This window comes from Pelophylax lessonae (assembly GCF_965119305.1).
Source record: "Pelophylax lessonae genome assembly, chromosome: 2".
Taxonomy (NCBI): Eukaryota; Metazoa; Chordata; class Amphibia; order Anura; family Ranidae; genus Pelophylax; species Pelophylax lessonae.
In genome coordinates this window covers 262,493,927-262,516,253 of record NC_138769.1, presented here as the reverse complement: position 1 = coordinate 262,516,253, position 22,327 = coordinate 262,493,927, and the positions used below count along the sequence as shown (strand labels likewise).

At 44.7% G+C, this 22,327-nt stretch overlaps 1 protein-coding gene across 1 annotated transcript in view; it reads right to left on the bottom strand.

Moving 5' to 3' along the window:
- ELK4 (ETS transcription factor ELK4) overlaps positions 1 to 22,327 on the bottom strand; it is a 135,981-nt gene that overhangs the window by 90,168 nt on the left and 23,486 nt on the right. The window contains exon 2 of the mRNA XM_082247808.1: positions 1,065 to 1,280. Within this exon, the coding sequence (XP_082103934.1) occupies positions 1,065 to 1,271 (207 nt within the window). The 5' untranslated portion in view covers positions 1,272 to 1,280. The remainder of the gene's footprint in view (positions 1 to 1,064; positions 1,281 to 22,327) is intronic.

Here is a 22,327-nt window from a genome sequence, read left to right as displayed (position 1 = left end):
TAAAGCTCTGCATAAACTGTTGGCGGAAAATACTGTATAATTATAAGAATATCCTCCAAGTTTTTTTTTTTTTTTAATCATTTCTGTATCCTTGTCGAAGGATGGATCTTGGTGTCACTCTGACTCTCAATGATCACACGATGAAAAAAAGTAGGAAAATTTTTCCCCAAAATGAACTCAAACAACAAGAAGACTGCATTTGCTGTGAAAAGGTGAATATTATCTAATTGTTCCAAGAAAAAAAAAAAATTATATTATATATACATACATATACACATATACATACATACTTATACATACACACACGTGTGTATATATATATATATATATATATATATATATATATATATATATATATATATATATATACACACACACACACACACACACATATACACACACACACACACAAATACATACATACATACACTGGGGTTAAGGATGCTGTCCAATCTCTTAGGAGTTCTTCAGAATGTAAGTAAACTTTCAATATTTTCCATTCGCAAATGCATGAATCAAAGAAGTCGAAGGTCAACGCCAAGCATGTATTGCATTACCTAATTCTACATAGCATAGGTAACGCAAGAGTTCATTTAGCTACTTTGAAAAGTTAAAAGCTAAGGTCCTCATGTATTAGAAAATGTATCTGGTACGACGTAGTAATAATTCAAGTCTTGGTAAATGTATGCAGTGTGAAGAAAAATTGAAATCCTAGGTTTCTCTTGATAGCCACTTTTGCGGCTCTGTCCAGCTGCAAGTTTCGTTTGCATAGCAATTAGCCTACTCATAAAGACCATATCTGTTTAGATTTATTTTTAACACTTTCTGTTAAGTGCTCAGGGGTGCCCATACAGAGACAGATATAGTCTCTCCAGGGCACAGGCAGCTACACCACTAATCAATGTCCACCATAAAGACAAATGGCCGTGGTTTAAAGACCTGGACCGAACAGTTTTCTCAATATGAACTAAAGTTTGACAGGCAGCACAACCTATAAGACCTTGCAAATATAGTACTCATAAAATTGTAAAGCATAACCCTTTAGGAATACATATGCTTTTTACCTTTACATAGTAGTAGCGGAGTGCCCTGCTCAGTTTGTCATAATTCATACTCGGCTTGTTCTTGCGTACACCCCACAGCCGGGCCACTTCCTCAGCCTGCAGAAGTTTAAACTCCCCATCGTTTGATGTCCAACAAATAAGTTTGTTGTGGTGAGGTTCCTGAAGAAGCTGAAGTAGAAACTGCCAGAGAGTAATCGCACTATCCATTATTATGCTCTAGAGGGGGGGAAAAAAAAAAAAAATTAGAACTTTAAATTTATTTTTGCATTACACAAAGCAGACATAATTCAACAACAACTAATTTGGTTACTTCCCTAGCCTACTAAAAAAAAAAGTTTTAAAACTGATAATTATAAAACATGTAATTAGGCATTACAAGTGTTTTTTTTTCCCTCATACAATCAGCAGGACAAAATAAAACATTCATTAATCATAAAAAAGGACAGATCAAAATGCAGTCATTTAAACGGACCACAAAACATTTTTCTCTTGACGATCCTGTAAGCTTCCAAAGTCTGACCAACTATGAGTAGCTGCTACTTGCACATTGTGGCTCTTTTCAATGCCTTTCTGAATAGCCCAAAATGTGTCACATAGAATTAAAATATAATGGTAAAAGCAAGGTTCCCCCCCCCCCCCCATTCAGCTCTTCATTTAGAAGGGAAACCAGAACCAAGACAATATGTACACTTCCATTTTTATAAAATAATATGCTAGTTGCTTGATTATCTTTCTGAACAAATGGCTTGAATATTTTGAGTCGCTAACCTAGAAAACGTAAGTATATTAGAAGTTCTAGCTTTTTCTGCATGCTTGCACTAGGTCAGAGTCAAAGTTGTTTAACCAGAGAAAGCCAAGCAACTAGCATTTCAATAGGAGATCAGCAATGGCAGTTTCCATTTTTTTCAGCAGAGGTTTTCTTTAAATAAACCACCATATCCCACAAACCAGCTCAAACAGCAGATTATGATGACAATAAAAAAAGAGTGCCTGGACCTGCTGCTTAAATAAACACTGCATATAGTATAAGGGCGATTGACACATCAAATCTGCAGCCTCTCATAGAAGTTCTCATTATTGCACAATAAAGCTGAATACCAGGTTAACAAAGTAATACCACATTTTAATCTCTCCCAGTGCTGGCCAGCAAGGAATATTTTTAGGCACAAATTAATTTTTTATTTTTTTTTGCTTGTAATGCTTGTCAGTGCAGCTTTCAGCTTTCTCTAGTACTATGTAATATGGATTGAAGATAGCTTGTCACCAAAACAACCCAAAACACACACACACACGTAATAGGGCAGTAGGTAATAAACAGATCCTCCAGATACAATGAAATGATAGGATAGGAAACAGCGAGCATCGAAAATAGGAGGATGTGAATGTAATGTTCAGGGGCTCCTCAAACCTAAGACCGGGAGAGTGTAGCCAAGGAACCAGCCATGGAATCAAGTTTGCTCTGTCCACGGGAGCCAGACTCTGTCATATTTCTGAGGGCACAAAAAAAGGCAAGTATTGCTTTTTTTTTTTTTTTGCAAAAAAACACTAAGAAAGCCTCTTCTTATCGTCCTGGATGCCCAACAAAGCTAATTCAGCTGACACCGGTAGGGATAGCTGTAATCGGATAATACAGGCTACAAATCGCTGTCCAGTATCGTATTAGCCCAGGGCAAGTCCGGAACATATGAACACAGGTGCTATCAGGAGACTGGCATTGGGGACAGTTTGGTGACGATGTGGGTATATTCTGTGCAGTCTTTGAGGTGTGTAATAGACGCTATGTAAGAACTTGGTTTCTATCAATTTATCTCGAAAGAAGATCACAACTTTGGAGCTATCCTCAAAACACTCTTCCCCAGTTTCCCTATCCAGGGCTGGGATATCCATTTTAGGGGATTCCAGACAAAGGAGCACTAAATATAGTGAGGAGAGGGGATTATCTAGGGTTTCCTGTGTCAGGAGTTGCTCTATAGAGTCCATCTTTGGACTAGGAGCAGAAGGGAACTGCGCTTTATCCGCACGTCTCAATTGAAAATAGCAAAAGTGCATCCATCTGGGGAGTCTATATTTAAGAGCTACGTCTCAGAAGGATAGCAGTGTTCCTGTAGACATAATATCCTTAAGAGTTTTTATTCCGAAATGCGCCCAAATCAGAGAATCTGGCATCATTCTAAAGCAGTGATAGCAAACCTTGGCACCCCAGATGTTTTGGAACTACATTTCCCATGATGCTCAATTACACTGCAGAGTGCATGAGCATCATGGGAAAAATACAGTGGGTACGGAAAGTATTCAGACCCCCCTTAAATTTTTTACTCTTTGTTATATTGCAGCCATTTGCTAAAATCATATAAGTTCATTCTTCCTCCTCATGAATGTACACATAGCACCCCATACTGACAGAAAAACACAGAATTGTTGACATTGTTGCAGATTTATTAAAAAAGAAAAACTGAAATATCACATGGTCCTAAGTATTCAGACCCTTTGCTGTGACACTCATATATTTAACTCGGGTGCTTTCCATTTCTTCTGATCATCCTTGAGATGGTTCTACACCTTCATTTGAGTCCAGCTGTGTTTGATTATACTGATTGGACTTGATTAGGAAAGCCACACACCTGTCTATATAAGACCTTCCAGATCACAATGCATGTCAGAGCAAATGAGAATCATGAGGTCAAAGGAACTGCCTGAAGAGCTCAGAGACAGAATTGTGGCAAGGCACAGATCTGGCCAAGGCAACAAAAAGATTTCTGCTGCACTTAAGGTTCCTAAGAGCACAGTGGCCTCCATAATCCTCAAATGGAAGACGTTTGGGACGACCAGAACCCTTCCTAGAGCTGGCCGTCCGGCCAAACTGAGTTATCGGGGGAGAAGAGCCTTGGTGAGAGAGGTAAAGAAGAACCCAAAGATCACTGTGGCTGAGCTCCAGAGATGCAGTCAGGAGATGGGAGAAAGTTGTAGAAAGTCAACCATCACTGCAGCCCTCCACCAGTCGGGGCTTTATGGCAGAGTGGCCTGACGGAAGCCTCTCCTCAGTGTAAGACACATGAAAGCCCGCATGGAGTTTGCAAAAAACACCTGAAGGACTCCAAGATGGTGAGAAATAAGATTCTCTGGTCTGATGAGACAAAAATATAACTTTTTGGCCTTAATTCTAAGTGGTATGTGTGGAGAAAACCAGGCACTGCTCATCACCTGTCCAATACAGTCCCAACAGTGAAGCATGGTGGTGGCAGCATCATGCTGTGGGGGTGTTTTTCAGCTGCAGGGACAGGACGACTGGTTGCAATCAAGGGAAAGATGAATGCGGCCAAGTACAGGGATATCCTGGACAAAAATCTTCTCCAGAGTGCTCTGGACCTCAGACTGGGCCAAAGGTTTACCTTCCAACAAGACAATGACCCTAAGCACACAGCTAAAATAACAAAGGAGTGGCTTCACAACAACTCCGTGACTGTTCTTGAATGGCCCAGCCAGAGCCCTGACTTAAACCCAATTGAGCATCTCTGGAGAGACCTAAAAATGGCTGTCCACCAACGTTTACCATCCAACCTGACAGAACTGGAGAGGATCTGCAAGGAGGAATGGCAGAGGATCCCCAAATCCAGGTGTGAAAGACTTGTTGTATCTTTCCCAAAAAGACTCCTGGCTGTATTAGATCGTTCAGTTTTTCTTTTTTAATAAATCTGCAACAATGTCAACAATTCTGTGTTTTTCTGTCAGTATGGGGTGCTATGTGTACATTCATGAGGAAGAAGAATGGGATATAAATTAAGTCGGTGAAAGGACCTGAGGTCTCGCGTGACTGATCCCAAATATTTAAACTCCTCCACCCAGCGCAAAGGGGTTTGAGTCGCATCCTCCCTAGCCCGGGAGTCCACAGGAAAAGGACTGACTTAGTCCAATTGCTGCAGACACCTGAAAACGCCCAAAAGATATCAAAAAAGGAGGAATTAGCGTCATGAAGATACAAGAGTATCATCCGCATAAAAAATAAAAAAATTTCCTCCAGAGAGCCAACTCAGTGACCCTCGATGTGCCGGGTATTACAAACCAATATGGCCAAGGGTTCTAGAGCTAAAAGCAAACAAACCCGGCAAAAGAGGAGGAGGAGTTTGCAGGGGGAAATAACCAGACAGAGAGAACATCATTAGTACGAATTCTTGCCCGAGGGGGGATTTATATAGCATACCCAGCTATTGCATAAATCTAGGCCCAAATCCGAACCTCCTCAGGACCTCCCAAAGATACTCCCACTCCGCGGAGTCAAAAGCTTTCTCCGCATCCAATGAAGCAATGACTCTTGTGGCTCCGTTTGAGTGGGTTGTAGCTAAATTAAGAAATAGTCGGGGGATGTTAACATCCGTATCCTTGCCAGGCAAAAACCCAGTCTGGTTAACGTGAATGAGTTCCTCCATCACCTTAGCCAGGCGATGGGCTAGTATTTTGGCATCGGCATTAATCAAGGAGATTGTGCCTCCTATAGACCGATCTTCTGGGTCTTTGCCAAGCTTGGGCAGTAACAAGAGCCTCAGACACGGAATCCGGTAAAGAATCCAGGGAGATAGGCTTACATCCCTCCTTGCTCAGTCTAGGTGCCAACAGATCCTGATATAGGGAAAATATATAAACTGGTATCCCATCTGGACCAGGAGCCTTGAGGGCAACCCAGCGCTTCCTTCCCTTTCTCAAGGGAAATGTCTTAGTCCAGTTTGTTACGTTTCTCTAAGGGAATTGGATCTAGGTACCCGACCAGTTCTGTAGTGCTGTAAGAGATTCTAGAGTATAATGACCCCTGATAATATCGCAAAAATCTGTCAATAACAGCTACCAAAGCCATCAACATCCCCCCACTTGAATCTTTAATTCTGGCAATGTGAGCCACTGCATATTGCCCTTTGGCAAGCCACATTAACAGCCTACCATTTTTGCCCTCAAATTAATACTTTGAGTAGTAGCTAGAATGGGTTTTTTGGTTAAATCCACCCGAAGTAAGGACAACAACTCATGCTACACAACTATATTGATGTGCCACATAGGCAGCCTCCTGCTGCCGTGCCTGCTCTTCCAATTGCCACAAAGACGGCACAGATAGCCTCTGCACCGCAGCTATACAGGAGATATATTCTCCTCTAAGCCAGGATTTAAAAAGCGTCCCAAACCATTAGAGGGCCTGTGGATTCTGCATTTTGTAGCCAAAAAATGCAAAAGGCCTCCGGAAGGAAGTCCTGTAATCCAATATCTTCACAGTCTCCACATCTTCTGTCCCACAGTAGCAGACAATTGCAGGGATACAGATAATTGCGTGTGGTTTGAGATACCCCAGGAAAAAATCTCAACAGAGACCACCGTCACAAAAAAAAAAAAAAAAAATAAAGGGGGGGGGGGAGGCAAATGCCAGGTCTATACGGGACAATGTATGATACATGAGGTAGAAAGACAAGTGTATTCCCTGTCAGATGGATGGAAATGCCTCCACATATTGGTTAGGGAGAAAGAGGTTGCCCAGTGAGAAAATACAGGGGACTAGGAGCCAGAGGGATGGAGCCTGTCCAGATCTCAAGATGGTACCAAATTAAAATCTCGCACTATTACTGAATAATAGTTTACATTAATGAAAACAAAAAGGTAATATCTGCGGGAGGAGGTAAAAAGAGACATGTAAGAACATAGGGTATGTCAGCTATTAAGGCATGTAAGAGAACATATCTACCCTCCTGGTTCCATCTTCACTTCCAAAAGCTGAAAGGGAAGGGACCTATGCACTAGTACACTTACTCCTCTAGCGTAATTAGAATAAGGAGCAAAATAGTATGCACATATCCGAGCCCTCTTCAAACTCAGGATCCGCAATCCAACTAAATGAGTTTCCTGCAGAATGCAGATGTGAGGGTGAAGTTTATGGAGAAAATTAAAGTACCAGTGACAACTTAATGAGTTGATTTCCCTGACGTTCCACTTAATACTGAAAAATTAGCCATAGCGTGGAAGGTAGTGATAACATGCGAGGATCAGTACACCAAAGAACTTACACATCATCACAAGGACTTTGATAAAGTGATAGTCCGTTGTAACATATTAAGAACTGTAAAAGCAGATGGGCTACATCACATAGAATCACACCCTTACATAAAACACAATGTATTTGCCATTGACCAAAAACAAAAAGACCAAAAACAGAAAAAACACACAAAGAAGAAAAGTAATGAACATGCCCAACAAGGGTTAGCAACGGCAACCCCCCCACCCTCCCCCCACACCAAAACACACACACCCCAGTTCCCTGCACACGGTCCCAGGAACCTACACAGTTCACAGTAGCCAGTAAACATATGTTAAGTATCCAAATGAGTGTAGACATGGTCATTATCTTCTCAAACTTGCGGCTTGCATAAGGAAGCAAACATTACAGCAGGCACTGGAGATACTATTAATATACAAAGATATTGGTGCAAAGTTGGGAGTATTGGCATGCCCCAATTGTACTGAATACATGTATGTTGTATTTCAATATAACTGATTCCTTGGTTATAGTGACCTATGGGTCATACCATGAACTTTCTATCACTTGGAGGAGCCGCCAGACCTTAGGACCCAGTGGCCGCCTCTCCATCTGTATTTAAGTCCCTACATAATATGGCACTGCATAGGCCTGAAGGAAAGTAGGAGATTCCTTCACATCCGGAAGTGAAGTCAGGAGGAGTTGCCAGTGCGTTCCACGGCTCCAGGAAGTGCCGGCATCCACCAGCAGCACCCCCCTCCCAAGCCACAGCTGCTTGAGGCCATCCTGACACACCGCTCTGCTGACAGGGATGCTTTGCAATGCTTACCTACGTGCCCCTTTGAGGTTTTTAACTGTAGCACTGTCCCCTTGAGGACTGCCAGATTTCACACTTACGGGTCCCCCTGAGTTACCATTAGCAACCTTGACATGCACAGTCTCTCACTTTTCCTCTTTGGCTCGTTCAATAACCAGTCGAAGGGTATGTAGTTTCTTTGAGTTTTATTATAAATTAGGGTTGGGAGAATGGAATAGTGGGATACTCTGAATTAACTATGCACAATACTGGAGGACTTCTATCTCTTGGTGCAGCCAGGCTGTTGATCCACTTTGCCACTAAAGGTGAATTTAGATTTAAGTCTCTTTCCTAAGCTGACTTCATGAACTAAGGTTATCTTCAGGACACTCTCCTCAGTATCCTCTTTGACTGCTGACACCCATCCACTGACTACCCTACTCTTGGAGTGCCCCCCCCCCCCAGGTCAGGCCCCTCGACATGAGCCCCTGTCTCCCCCTCAGTCAGCTCTCCTGGATCTCTGGGTTCAGCTCTGTTCCTCTGGCCCTCAGGACGACCCTCCTGAGGCCACGTGCCACTGCTACAGAGGAGGAGGCATCCGCCACCCTCCCTTAGGGACTCTGCTCTCCAGCCAAAGACCCCGCAGCACATGTGCGCCTGTTTTTTTTTTTACAGTATCACAGAATGCACGAGGCAACCTGCCCCTGCCAATCACCAGGACTGTACCAAAGCCTACGCATCCCATTTGTCAGAATTCCTCCCACTGTCCAACATGCCTCCCCATTGGACCAGTGTGAAACACTCTCTAGACATAATGAATCGCATACTGAGCACAATAAGCAGACCTCACTAACAGAACCTGCTCTCTAATAAGCAGAGTGCAATACAGATTTACCTGCCGCTGCCGATAGGGACAGAGCCAAAAACTACTCTCTCTCACTAGCAACTACCAAGGAGGGTGCTACATAACATTCACATGATTTGTATTAAATGCTTTATGTGCGCCTCTTAGGCCTCTTGCACACGATACTCCTGTTTGAGCATCTCGCCGCTTGAAAAAGCCCAGTACAGCTTTTTTTTTTTTCCTGAGCTAAAATACAGCCCATTAATTGTAATGTGCCTGTGCACACATGCGCGTAAACAAGCGCTGTGCATTCTTCAGTAAAAACAAAATAGAATAATCTGCATTTTTGGTCAGTAATTTAAGCTTCAATGCACGCAAATACACATGAATACACGCAAGAACATACAAAAAAAAACGCCTGGAAAAAGTAGAAGCTCAAAGCAGGAGGAGTATTGTGTGCAAGAGGCCTTAGTATGTTCTCTTCTCACCGGAGAGAATATGGAGGCAAAGCCTCCAACCATGTCACAGCATCTTTGGGGTTGGTGAAAAAAAAAAACAAAAAAAACAAAAACCTCAGTTTCTCCATCAACCACACGCAATTTAGCAGGGAACATGATGCTGTACTCAATACCTTTGACCCCCATGACAGCCTTAACAGATTCAAAAGGAGCAGCATAGCCTCTGGGTTTCCACTGTGTAATCCAGAAATAACAGGAATTTAACATTGCGATAGCGCAGCTCCCCCGTCGCCCGAGCAGCTCATCACAGTCCTGAAAATTAAGTAAGTGAAGTATGAATGTGTGAAGGGGGGCTCCCGCCGGACCAGGCTTAGGCAGCACACGATGAGCCCTTTCCAGCATGAAGTACTGAGAAAGCTGAGCTGTAGGCAGCAGAGATCGCAGCAGGTCTTCTGTAAATATTCCAGTGGGATTCCTTCCTTCTCCACACTCTGGAAGACCCACAATCCGGAGATTATTCCGGCAGCTACGATTCTTGGCATCTCCCAACCTTAGTTTGTAAGTTTGTAAGATAAGGATAGAAGCAGAGTGGTTAGCTACTGTGTCTTCCACGAGGCCGACACGCTGCTCGGCAGTAGTAAGTCTAGTGCAAATTTTGTCCAGATCCTGTCGTATCAGGCCATTTATCTAGTTGAACTGCATCGATTTTGGAGGTCAGTGCCATCTGGCTACTAATGGCTGCCATCACTGTCCTCATGGTCCGTTTGGGATGCCATATTGCAGAGGTGCACCGGAGGTCTCGCTGCACTGTGTATCTAGCTAGCAGTCGACAGACACTGGGGGAATCTCAACTTCTTACCCTCTTCTGACGCCCAGGGAGCTTGGGAGGCATTCAGAGCCCACAAAAACGGCCTCTAAGATGTGTACTTATCCAGGAACAGATGATTTTTGGATCATACTCTAGCAGAGCTCCTAAAGACCCGTCCGCTCAGCCCGCCATCTTGGCCACACCCCAAATAACTTTAAACGCTTAAAGTGTTTTTTTTTTTTACCATTTGCATAAATTTATTTTTTTTACTGGCAATGTGCCTTTGAACTTGCTGGAACATTTGACTACTCCAGGAAAAGTCAATTCCCTGGTAAAGCCCCCTCACTCCTTGCACCATCATGTCCCTCTCCTGGGAATGTCAGATTACTCTGCTGACCCAGCTCCTCCTGCCTTTTCTTTCTCTACATAAACTTTTATGTAGCTGGTGGGGGATTAGTGAAAAAGAATACTATAAAAATATCACTTAACTGACCATTCTAAGTATGCTGGGGCTTCTGACATCACATCCAAGATGGCGGTCCCAGCAGCAGTCTTAGTTCTTTTGGATATCTACACAAAGTAAGCATTTAAAAATGGTAAAAAACATGCACAAAATACATTGAATGCACCTTTAAACCTTTAGAAAATACGTGTCAATATATAAAGCAAGCAGCTTGAAAAGTAAGCATCATTTAACAAGACGGAGGGCTGCATATTAACTGTACAGAGGAAGCTATATTGCATAAGGAATAGTTTTCCACATGTCAATAAAAGGTAGACTAACCCCTTAAGGATGGCCGCTGATTAAGGCCTGGGATAAGTCATCAGGGACTATGATGCTGGTGACAGTCAACTTTATAGTAACCATGGAGCAAGGCAAGAAACTGTGATATTCATGACAGCCCTAGGCAAGAAGCTGTGATATTCATGACAGCCTCCCAGCACTAAATGCCCCATTCTGAGTACTGGTTTCTCTGAACGGCAACTCAGATTTTGTGTTATTTACTGCCAGTTTGCTTATCTGTGAACTGGCGGTAAATCTTTGAGAATCTATCCTAGTTACAGTGAACTACCTGAATCTGGCACGTTCCTCAGAAAGCTTTGCAAAAAACTGTTGGAAAGGCTTTCCTGAATTATACACAGCCCATGTTAAAAAATGAGCCATACAGCTAAAATCAGTTGCAAAAACCTGTTGCAACTGCTTCATTAAATACCCACACACGCATAGATAAACCTCCATATACAGAATCTTATACCCACAGTTGATCCAGAGGAAGGTAAAAAAACAAAAATAAAAAAAAACAAAGCATGATCCAAATTGCTGTAGAGGGGGGGGGGGGAATCCTTCCTTATCCCACAGAAAACAGATATTCCCAAGATCAATTAACCCTGGAGGTATTACCAACAAATGTTAGAATTCATTTATATTTTGTGCATTTAGGAATGCATCCAGCTTTTTTTTTTTCAAATATGTTTATTTATATCAGGGGTGGGGAACCTATGTCCCGGGGGCCGTATGCGGCCCTCGAAGTCATCTGGCCTGGCCCCCCGTGCAGCTGAGTCTGTGTCTCTCAGCTGATCTGTCAGAATGGAGCCAATGCTTCCTGTATAGTTCTGGCTCCGTTTTGACAGTCTGAGCGAGTCACAGGCGGAGTGATATCAAATGCACTATGCCTTTGACCAATACAGGAAACATCGCCTCTTCCTCCAGGGCGGCACCGCTGCTAGCCAGCATTTCCCGCCAGCAGCACACACAGCAGTACCAGCCAGAGCCAGCAGTACTCACAGCAGTACCAGCCAGAACCAGCAGTACCAGCCAGAGACAGCAGTACCAGCCAGAGACAGCAGTACCCACAGCAGAACCAGCAGTACCCAAAGCAGTACCAGCCAGAGCCAGTAGTACTCACAGCAGTACCAGCCAGAGTCAGCAGTACCCACAACAGTACCAGCCAGCAGTACCTACAGCACAGTACCAGCCAGCAGTACCCACAGCAATACCAGACAGAAGTTCCCACAGCAGTACCAGCCAGAGCCAGCAGTACTAGCCAGTAGTACCAGCCTGAGCCAGCAGTACCAGCCAGCAGTACCCACAGCACAGTACCAGCCAGCAGTACCAGCCTGAGCCAGCAGTACCCAAGGCAGTACCAGCCAACAGTACCTACAGCACAGTACCAGCCTGAATCAGCAATACCAACAGCAGTACCAGTCTGAGCCAGCAGTACCCACAGTAGTACCAGCCAGCAGTACAAGCCAGCAGTACCAGCCTGAGCCAGCAGTACCCACAGCAGTACCAGCCAACTGTACCCACTATGCCCACCAGCATTACCTGCCAGCAGTTCTTTTCAAAACTTACCACCATAAAGACGACTGCGCTCCAGACTGACCGACGCAAACCTGGAAAACCAGTTGCGAGTAGCAACATCATCAATACCAGCTAACATCACACACCTCACCAAAGAGAAGCAATTGCAGCCAACACATTAGTGGTGAGTTAATTAAATGTTTGACCGAATATAACAGGCACATTTTTAAGTTGATAATTTTGTACGGCCCCCGAATGATTTTTTAAATACCCAAATGGCCCTTGGCAGAAAAAAGGTTCCCCACCCCTGATTTATATAGAAAGTCAGAAACAATGAAAGAACATCATCAAAAAGTGCAAACAATGTTACAAATAAAGTGCGTATACATCCAGTCATAGAGAGTAGAGTATCACAACACACCTCAATCATTTAGAATGGCCAACATATAGAACTTAGCAATTCGAGCCTCAAAGACAGTCTCAAATGTGTCTGACGGCACACCGTCAGTTACTTAAGTAATACTTGGTTTTTCTTAGAAGTTGCTGTACTTCGGTACCACAAAAACACAAAAAGAGAAAAGAAAAGAGGGGAGAAGAGGGTGGAAAAGAAAGTAGGGACATCGAGAAGAGAGAGAAGAGGGAGGAGAGATCGGGAAAAGAATAGGAATGGACCAACTCCACTTGTGCAGGAAAAGCAGATTGTCATATAAAAAGCTTTACGCCTCACCATCCGATTGTTGCGGAATCATCAATGCCTTACCCCGATCAGAGAGGAGAAACATGTTCCAGAATCCCAACACCTTCTTGTACCTCTCCCGCCTATGCTGAGCAGTGAGGGTCAAATCCTCCAACCTATTAATTTCCTCCAATTTACGCTTACAATCGCCAATAGTAGGATGTACGAAGTCTTCCAGTACATCGGGATGCAGTACATAGCCGCACACAGTACGTGGGGAAAGATCGACTTTTTATATCTGGAAATCGAAATGTCCAAAACCTGGAGGAGAAAGAAGGCAGGGGTATCCGGAACAGTACGATCAGAAAGTTCCCTTATAAGGTCCTTAACCGCTCTCCAAAATCCAGAGATCTTAGAACACGACCAGAGCATCCAGCTTTATTAACAATCTACTGAGCTGACCAGAACTAATTCTTTAACAATTCTTAAAGAGACAGCATGTACATGAAGAGGAGAGCTTAACCGCTGGAGAGAAAAAAAAAAAACAACACAACACTGGAAATGTGCAGATTTACAAAATATGAGCCTCCATTCCAATGTGGGGTTAAGACAACATTTTACACAGGAAGATGGACTGCACAGTAAAACAGTTCAATTGCTTGAATAATGGGATTTTTGATTTACCGTAAAATCCATTTCTCTGATGTTTGACGGACACAGCTCCTGATATTTTTAACCATTGGGTTATACTGCCCCCTACAGGAGTAGGGCACTAGGCAGGAAAAAAAAACTTTAGTTAGACTTACCGGTGACGGTATTTCTAAGAGCCTTTCAGGACAGCACATGGAGAGCGCAGCTCCACCCAAATCACAGGAAACACTGCCAAGATAAAAACTCCTCCTCTTCCACCATGCCTCATAGGGTAGCCTCCGACATGCTGGAAAACAGAACATAAACAACAACTATCACAGGTTAAACATTTGCAAATATATTATAATCAAAACCAGGGAGGGTAGCTGCTGCTGTCCTGAAAGGCTCTTAGAAATACCGTCACCGGTAAGTCTAACTAAGGTTTTCTCAAATCGCCTTTCAGGACAGCACCTGGAGAGGATAAGCGAGCAACTTACACTTAGGGTGGGACCACTGCCTGCAGAACCATTCTGCCGAAGGCCTGATCCGTAGCTGACAACAAGTCCAACCTGTAGTGTCTAAGAAAGGTTGAGAAACTAGACCAGGTAGCAGCTTTGCAGATCTGTTCTGGCGAAGCACCGGCCCTTTCAGCCCATGAGGTTGCCATAGATCTTGTGGAATGAGCTAAAATACCTTCTGGAGGTTCTTCCCCTTGAGCTACATAAGCCTGCTCGATTGCCCATCTAAGCCATTTGCCTAGAGTGCTCTTAGATGCTTTTTCTCCTATACGAGATCCTGAGAAGATGACAAATAATGCGTTTGACCTGAATTCTTTAGTTACGAGAAGGAACTGAAGTAAACATCTCCTCACGTCCAACGAATGAAGGGACTCCTCCCGAGTGTTACTAGGAGTTGAGGAGAAGGTTGGTAGCACAATCTCTTGCGACCTATGGAAAGATGAAGCAATCTTTGGAAGAAAGGCTGGGTCTGTACGCAGAACTACTCGATCTGAAAAAACCGTCAGAAAGTGGTCCGAAACTGAGAGGGCCTGAATCTCGCTAATTCTTCTGGCCGAGGGTATAGCTATCAAGAAGATAGTTTTCAAAACCAAGTTCTTCAAAGAAGCTTCTTTTAAGGGTTCGAAAGGAAACTTAGTCAAACCTTGTAAAACAATGGATAGATCCCATTTAGGAAATACTTTAAGGGCTACTGGCCTGTTGCGGGCTAATGCCTTGAAAAACCTAATAACTAAAGTCTCTTGGGACAACGTCCTCTCGAAAAAAACTGAAAGAGCCGCCACTTGCATTTTTAGAGTGCTGGCTGCCAGCCCCTTCTCCATTCCTTCATGGAGAAACTCCAGCACTGAAACTAAATTTTTAATTTCAAAATTCTTGCTGGAACACCAGGAGTTATATTTTTCCAGACTTTCATGTAAATGGCCCTGGTTACCTTCTTTCTACTGGAGAGAAGAGTAGAGATGACTTTCTCCGACAAGCCCCTGGCTCTTAAGAGGTCTTCCTCAGAAACCACGCCGTCAGTTGTAGACGGTCCAACTCCGGATAAATCAGGTTCCCCTGTGTTAAGAGATCCCTCCTGGACGTGAGCTTCCAAGGAGGCTGTGAAGCCAGATTCAGCAGGGGAGCAAACCAAGGTCTCTTTGGCCAGAAAGGTGTGATCAGGATTAAATTTGTCTTTTCCTCCCTGAATTTCTTGAGAACTAACGGGATTAGTTGGAACGGAGGGAACGCATAAGACAAAGGGAAGTCCCATGGATGGGCGAGTGCATCCAAGCCCCAGGCCTGATCCTCCCTGTGGAGGGAACAGAATCTTTGGACCTTGGCGTTCTGTTGACAAGCGAACAGATCTATCTGCGGAAGTCCCCAAACTTCCACAATCTCCAAAAATACTTCCTGGTTCAAACTCCACTCTGATTCTAACACTTTTCTTCTGCTCAGTAAATCTGCCAGAAGGTTTTGTGATCCCTTTAGATAAACAGCTGTCAAGGAGGCCAGATTTTTCTCTGACCAAGAGAGTAGCTGAATTGCCAGATCTGAAAGCTGCCTGCTTCTTGTGCCTCCTTGTTTTGACACATAAGCCACCGCAGTCATGTTGTCCGAGAGAACTTGAACATGATGGCCCTTGACTGCCTGTTGAAAAGACCAAAGACCTAGAAGGATGGCTTTCAACTCCTGCCAGTTGGATGACCTCCTGGCTTCTGTTTTGGACCATGTTCCCTGCATCGTCCGACCGTCTAAGTGGGCTCCCCAGCCCCAAGCACTGGCGTCCGCTGTCACATAGTTACATAGTTAGTGAGGTTGAAAAAAGACACCAGTCCATCCAGTTCAACCTATGATGTGTGTGTGTGTGTTTGCTTTTAACCGTACATCGTATACCCCTGTATGTTGTGGTCTCTAAGGTGCCCATCTAATAGTTTTTTGAAACTATCAATGCTCCCTGCTGATACGACTGCTTGTGGAAGAGAATTCCACATCCTTACCGCTCTTACAGTGAAGAACCCCTTACGCACTTTAAGGTTAAACCGCCTTTCCTCTAGCTTTAGTGAGTGGCCACGTGTCTTATTGTACCTCCTTTCTCTGAATAGTTTGTTCCTTATGCTAGGTTCGCCAGTACAGTATTTGTACATTGATATCATATCCCCCCCTCAATCGTCTCTTCTCCAGAGAGAATAGGTTCAGTGCTTGTAGCCTTTCCTCATAGCTGATGTCCTCCATTCCCCTAATCATTTTTTGTTACCCTTCTCTGGACTTTCTCCAGTTCCAGCACATCCTTCCTGAGGACCGGTGCACAGAAATGGACAGCATACTCCAGATGTGGCCGGACCAGAGTCTTGTAGAGTGGGAGAATAATCTCTATTTCTGGAGTGAATCCCCTTTTTTATACATCCCAGTATTCTGTTGGCTTTGCTTGCGGCGGCTTGGCATTGCATGCCACTGCCAAGCCTGTTGTCTACCAATACCCCCAAGTCCTTTTCCATCCTAGACTCACCCAGAGGTTCCCCCCCCCCCCCCTAGTGAGTAGTTTGCTTCCTGGTTTCTGGCCCCCAGGTGCATTACTTTACATTTTTCAACATTAAACCTCATCTGCCATGTAGTTGCCCACCCTGTTATTTTGTTCAGGTCCGCTTGCAAGGTTTCCACATCCTGCATAGAAGATATTGGCAAGCCTAGTTTAGTATCATCTGCAAATACTGAGATTGTACTAGATATCCCCTCCTCTAGATCATTTATGAATAAATTAAACAGGATTGGTCCCAGGACAGAACCCTGGGGGACCCCACTTTCCACACCCGCCCAATCCGAGTACTCCCCATTAATCACCACCCTCTGGACTCTCTCCTGGAGCCAGTTCTCTATCCAGGTACTCACCTTATGGTCCATACCTACCTTCCTTAGTTTGTACAGTAAGCGTTTGTGGGGAACGGTGTCAAAGGCCTTTGCAAAGTCCAGATACACCACATCCACAGACTTTCCCTTATCTAGGTGGCAGCTCACTTCATCGTAGAAGGTTAATAGATTGGTTTGGCAAGAACGATTTTTCATGAATCCATGCTGATTACTACTTATAATACCGTTTTCATTACTAAAGTCTTGTATGTGGTCCCTTAACATCCCCTCCAAAATTTTGCAGACTACTGATGTTAGGCTGACCGGCCTATAACTACCTGGGATACATCTCGGCCCCTTTTTAAATATTGGTACCACGTTGGCTTTTTTCCAATCAAGCGTTTGTTCAGAGGGAAAGACCACCACAGACCTTCTTCCAGATTTCTGGAATTCCTCCACCACCACAGAGACCTCTTTGCTTTTGTGGTAATTCTGATGAGTTTCTCCAGTGGGTCTGGATGTGACCATTTCTGCAGAATGTCTCTCTGGAAAAGACGAGAATGCAGCCTTGCCCACTGTACAGCAGGGTTAGAAGCCGTGAGCAAGCCCAGAGCGGCCATGGCCGACCGGACTGTAACTTGACGATTGGTTTGCATCTGTGCGACAGCGTTCTGAACTTTCACCATCTTCTCTTGAGGTAGGAAGCCTTTCTGGAGGACTGAATCTATCCTGTACCCCAGAAACTTTATCTGCTGAGATGGAATTAAGCTGGATTTCTCCAAATTCAGGAGCCACCCCAGACCCTCAAGGTGGTCCTGAGTCTCCTGAAGGTGTACCAACGCCTGGCTCTTGGACTCCGCAAAAATTAGTAGATCGTCCAGATATGGGACAATGGAAATACCCCTCAGCCTCAAAGGCTCCAGAGCATCCGCCATCACTTTGGTGAACACCCTGGGAGAAGATGAAAGGCCAAAAGGGGAGGGCCCTGAACTGGAGGTGCCAGACCGATTCCCCCAGATTGACCGCCAGTCTTAGGAATTTCTGACAAGCTTGGTTTATTGGGATGTGCAAATAAGCATCTCTCAGATCCAGAGATGCCATGAAGCAGTTTGGGGACAGCAGTTTGGTCACTGAGTAGATGGTGTCCATCCTGAAATGTTTGTACCAAATTGATTTGTTCAGGATCTTCAGATTTAGGATCAGCCGGTACTTGCCGGAGGGTTTCTTTACCAGGAAGATGTGGGAATAAAACCCACAGCCTTGTTGCCCCTTGGGAACTTGAATGAGAACTTCCTGTTGAATCAGCGCTTGCAACAGAGACATCATTGCGGAAGCTTCTTCCGGATCCCTTGGGAGGGGAGTAACAAAAAATCTGCTTGGAAGAGTCTCCGAGAACTCTAGCTTGTATCCCTGAGCCACGATGTTCCTCACAAAGGGGCTTGCGGACACTTCTTCCCACTGTGGGAGGAACCATAACAGTCTTCCTCCCACTGGAAGAAAGAGGTCACTTGCTTTTGGCCACCTGATCAGGCGGTCTGAAGAGAATTCCACCTCTTCCCTTGCCTTTCTGGGAGGACCATCTGGATCTCTGTTCCTGTTCACGCCCTCTGTGGGTTTGTGGAACAGGACGAAATCTCTTCTTAGGGGGCGATTTCTTTTTGGATGGAAAGGCATTCTTATAATCTGCTGTTCTGTCAAGAATTGCCTCCAAATCTAGACCAAAAAGCAAGTCACCAGCCAAGGGCAAACCACACAGTTTAACCTTAGAGGCTGAATCACCAGACCAAGTTTTCAACCAAACTGCCCTCCTGGCAGAGTTCACAAGGGCTGCTGACCTGGCAGACATTTTAAATCGATTCAGCTGAGGCATCGGCCATGTATTTCACTGCCTTTAGGAGCAGGGGAAAGGACTCCAGGAGGTCTTTCCTAGCTGTTCCAGCCTCCACGTGTCCATTGAGCTGTTCCAGCCAACACTCCAAGTTTCTGGCTACTACTGTGGAAGCCATGGCCGGCTTGAGGCTGGATGTAGTGGAATCCCAAGCCTTTTTAAGGAGAGAATCTGCCCTTTTAACCATGGCATCTTTTAATATCCCCATATCCTCAAATGCCAAGTCCGTGCGGCGAGACACCTGGGAGAAAGCCGCATAAACTCAGGGCTTTTTGTTCCACAGATGTGCCTCATCTTCTTCAAAGGGAAATCTCCTTTTTAGAGATTTAGAAAAAAAATGGGGCCCTCTCAGGGTCCTTCCACTCTTTCTCAATGGACTCTGTAAGAACCTTATGAACAGGAAAAACCTTGCGTTTTGTCTGCTCCAGGCCCTGGTACATCTTGTCATGGATTGACATTTGAACCTTTTCCTCTGCGATCCCTAACGTTGTATAGATCGCTCCGAGTAGCTCCTCTACTTCCTCCAATGACAGTTTGTACCTAGAAGATCTAGCAGCCTCTTCTTTCTCCTCATCCTCTGAATCTTTGAGGGACAAGAGAGCACTTGCCCTTTCATCCTCTGAGTCACTGGTTACTGCAGACTTAGAGGTGGATGGCTGACAAGATGCTCCTCCAGTTTGCTGGGAATCCGTGGGAGGTGGCGGTTCCCTGGACAACAGGGAACGAACCGAAGACAGAGTGTCTGTAAGCTCCTTATCCAAAGAGATGAAATCGCTATTTTGCTCAACAGTTTCTTCTTTAACCAAATCTGCAATACAAGTTTTGCAGAGAGGTTTAGGCCAGGAATCTTTGAGCGGGTTTTTACACGAAGGGCATCTCCTTCCTGAAGCTGAGGCCCTGGTTTTCACTATGGCTTTAACCCAATAAAGAAAAAAGCCTCCATGAATCCCCGCTAAGCATTTAAGAAAAACAACCCCCTACAGTGACGTAACAAGGGAGGAGCAGTGACCCACAGAAGCAAAAAGTGTAAAAAGATTCCCAGAAAACACACATCCTGCAAGACTAAGGAACAATACTCAGTAACTGCAGGGCAGGCTCCCATGGAGGCAAACAAAAGAGACCCCAAAAAGCCCAATAGTAAGGAATAGAGGCACCTCTGTACCTCTCCTACCTGAGCCTGGCCAGTGCTGACGGTGCCTGCTTCCACCGATGCTGCAGTCTTCTCCTCCATTGTGCAGAGAGCGCAGCGCAAATGGACAGATCTCTCCCAGCCGCACCGCTCTGATGCAGATTTGAATGCCGCTTCCTGCGTTCCCCACTGCGGACTCTGATCTCGGAACCCCTTGAAGTAACAGGGTCTTGCACCGCCCCAAACAGACCCTGAAAGCCGTCCAGGGACAGGCACAAGTTGGAAGGGAAGAATGAAGCGTGTAGCCAGACTGTATGACTTTGTGGACCCACTTGTCTTGTATCAAGGAAGTCCACAGGTCCGGAAACCAGTGAATACATCTCCCCATCCCTGATACGGGTGAGGGCGAACCTTCATGCTGAAGGAGCCTTGTCCACGGGTCTGGAGAAGCCCGCTCTCGACTTGCAAGACCCAACTTCGCTTGGATCCACCAAAGGAGGCCCTGAAAGGCTTTGATCCCTTGTCAGTAGGGACGAAAAGCTGAGTTAGACTTACCGGTAACTCCTTTTCTGAGAGTCTTGCAGGACAGCCCATGAGACCTAGAGCCCCTTCTACCAGGACAGGAAACACATTAACCGGTTGCCGACCGCCACACTACGATATACGTCGGCAGTCAGCCCCAGCCAGGCAAAGTGACGTATATATATATACGTCACTAGCCTGTCACTTGCTTGGGAGCCAATAGCGGGCGAGCTCCCACCCCGGCTAGTTCCCCAGCAAGTCCATGCGTGTGACCGGCGGACCCGATGTCCGCCGGTCAGTCGCGGATCGTCGGTGCAGAGGGAGAAAGTCAGGCGGCTGATGTAAACAAGCCGCCTGTCATTCTCCCCTGTGTAGAAACAGTGATCATACGGTTCTACTATGTAGGACCGTTGATCATTGTTCCTACACTTCAAGCCACAGCCAATCACAGTAAGAATCACGCCCCTAGGGACACACACCACCCCTCCCTCTCAAATAAAGTTAACCCCTTCACTACCAGTGTCATTTTGCAGTAACAGTGCATATGTATAGCACTGATTACTGCAGTAATGTCAGTGGTAACCCCAAAAGTGTAAAAAATGTCAGTCAAGGGTCCGATCTGTCCGCCGCAATGTCGCAGTACCGAAAAAAAAAAAAAAAAAAAACACCAAAAATTACAGAAATCTTTCCCTTAGTTAGTAAACGCAAAAACTTTTGCGCAAACCAATCAAAATACGCTTTTTGCGATTTTTTTTACCAAACATATGTAGCAGAAAACAAATTGGCCAAAAATGTTAAAAAAATTTAGATTTTTACATTTTTTTGGGGGGGGAATTTCATATAAAAAAAAATGTGAAAAATATTGTTGTTTTTGCAAAATTTACGCTCTTTTTTTGTTTATAGCGCAAAAAGTAAAAAAAATCGCACAGGTGATCAAATACCACCAAAAGAAAGCTCTGTTTGTGGGAAAAAAAAGGACATCAAATTCGTTTAGGTACAGCGTCGCACGACCGCGCAATTGTCCGTTAAAGTCAGGCAGTAAAAAAAAAAATAAATAAATCGCAAAAAACCCCCTGGTCAGGAAGGGGGTAAAATCTTCCGGGGCTTAAGTAGTTAACCCCACCAGATAAAAGGCAGTCCTCTAGTCCTCCCCCTTCAGTATTTCTCGAGAAGCGTAGGACGTCCCTGCAAAACATATGCATAATACAAGACATCACCGGGTGGGAATCCGACTGTCCTGGAAGACTATCAGAAAAGGAGTTACTGGTAAGTCAATCTCGGCTTTTCTCAAGTCAGCTTCCAGGACAGCCCATGGGACGATGAGCCAGAACTTACCAGTCTAGGGAGGGACTACTGCCTTGTCCAAACACCAGCTCCTGGGAAGAGAGGAGGTCCAGGCGATGTCTAACAAAAGGTCAAACAATTAGACGAGGTGGCCGCCTTACATATTTTTTCCGGTGGGGCTCCAGCCCAAGATGCGGACAAGGCTCTTGTTGAATGCGCATTCACAAGTGGAGAAACAATCCTAACTCTATAGGCTTCAGCAATTGTCCGCTTTATCCACCTGGTTATGGTGGCTTTAGAGGCTCCATTACCTTTGCGTGTCCCTGAAAAAAAGAATAAATAAGGCCTCAGATTTCCTAAAGGTCTTAGTAACCTCTAACCTCTAGGTATGCGAGAACCCTTCTGACATCCAAAAAAAAAAAAAATTAAAATCCCTCTTTCTCATATTTAAGAAAATTACAAGGTTGGTAGCACAATATCCTGTGATCTATGAAAGGAAGTGAATACCTTTGGCAAAAGCCCTGGGTTGGTTTTTAATACCACTCTATCATCCAAAATTGTGAGAAAAGGCTCCC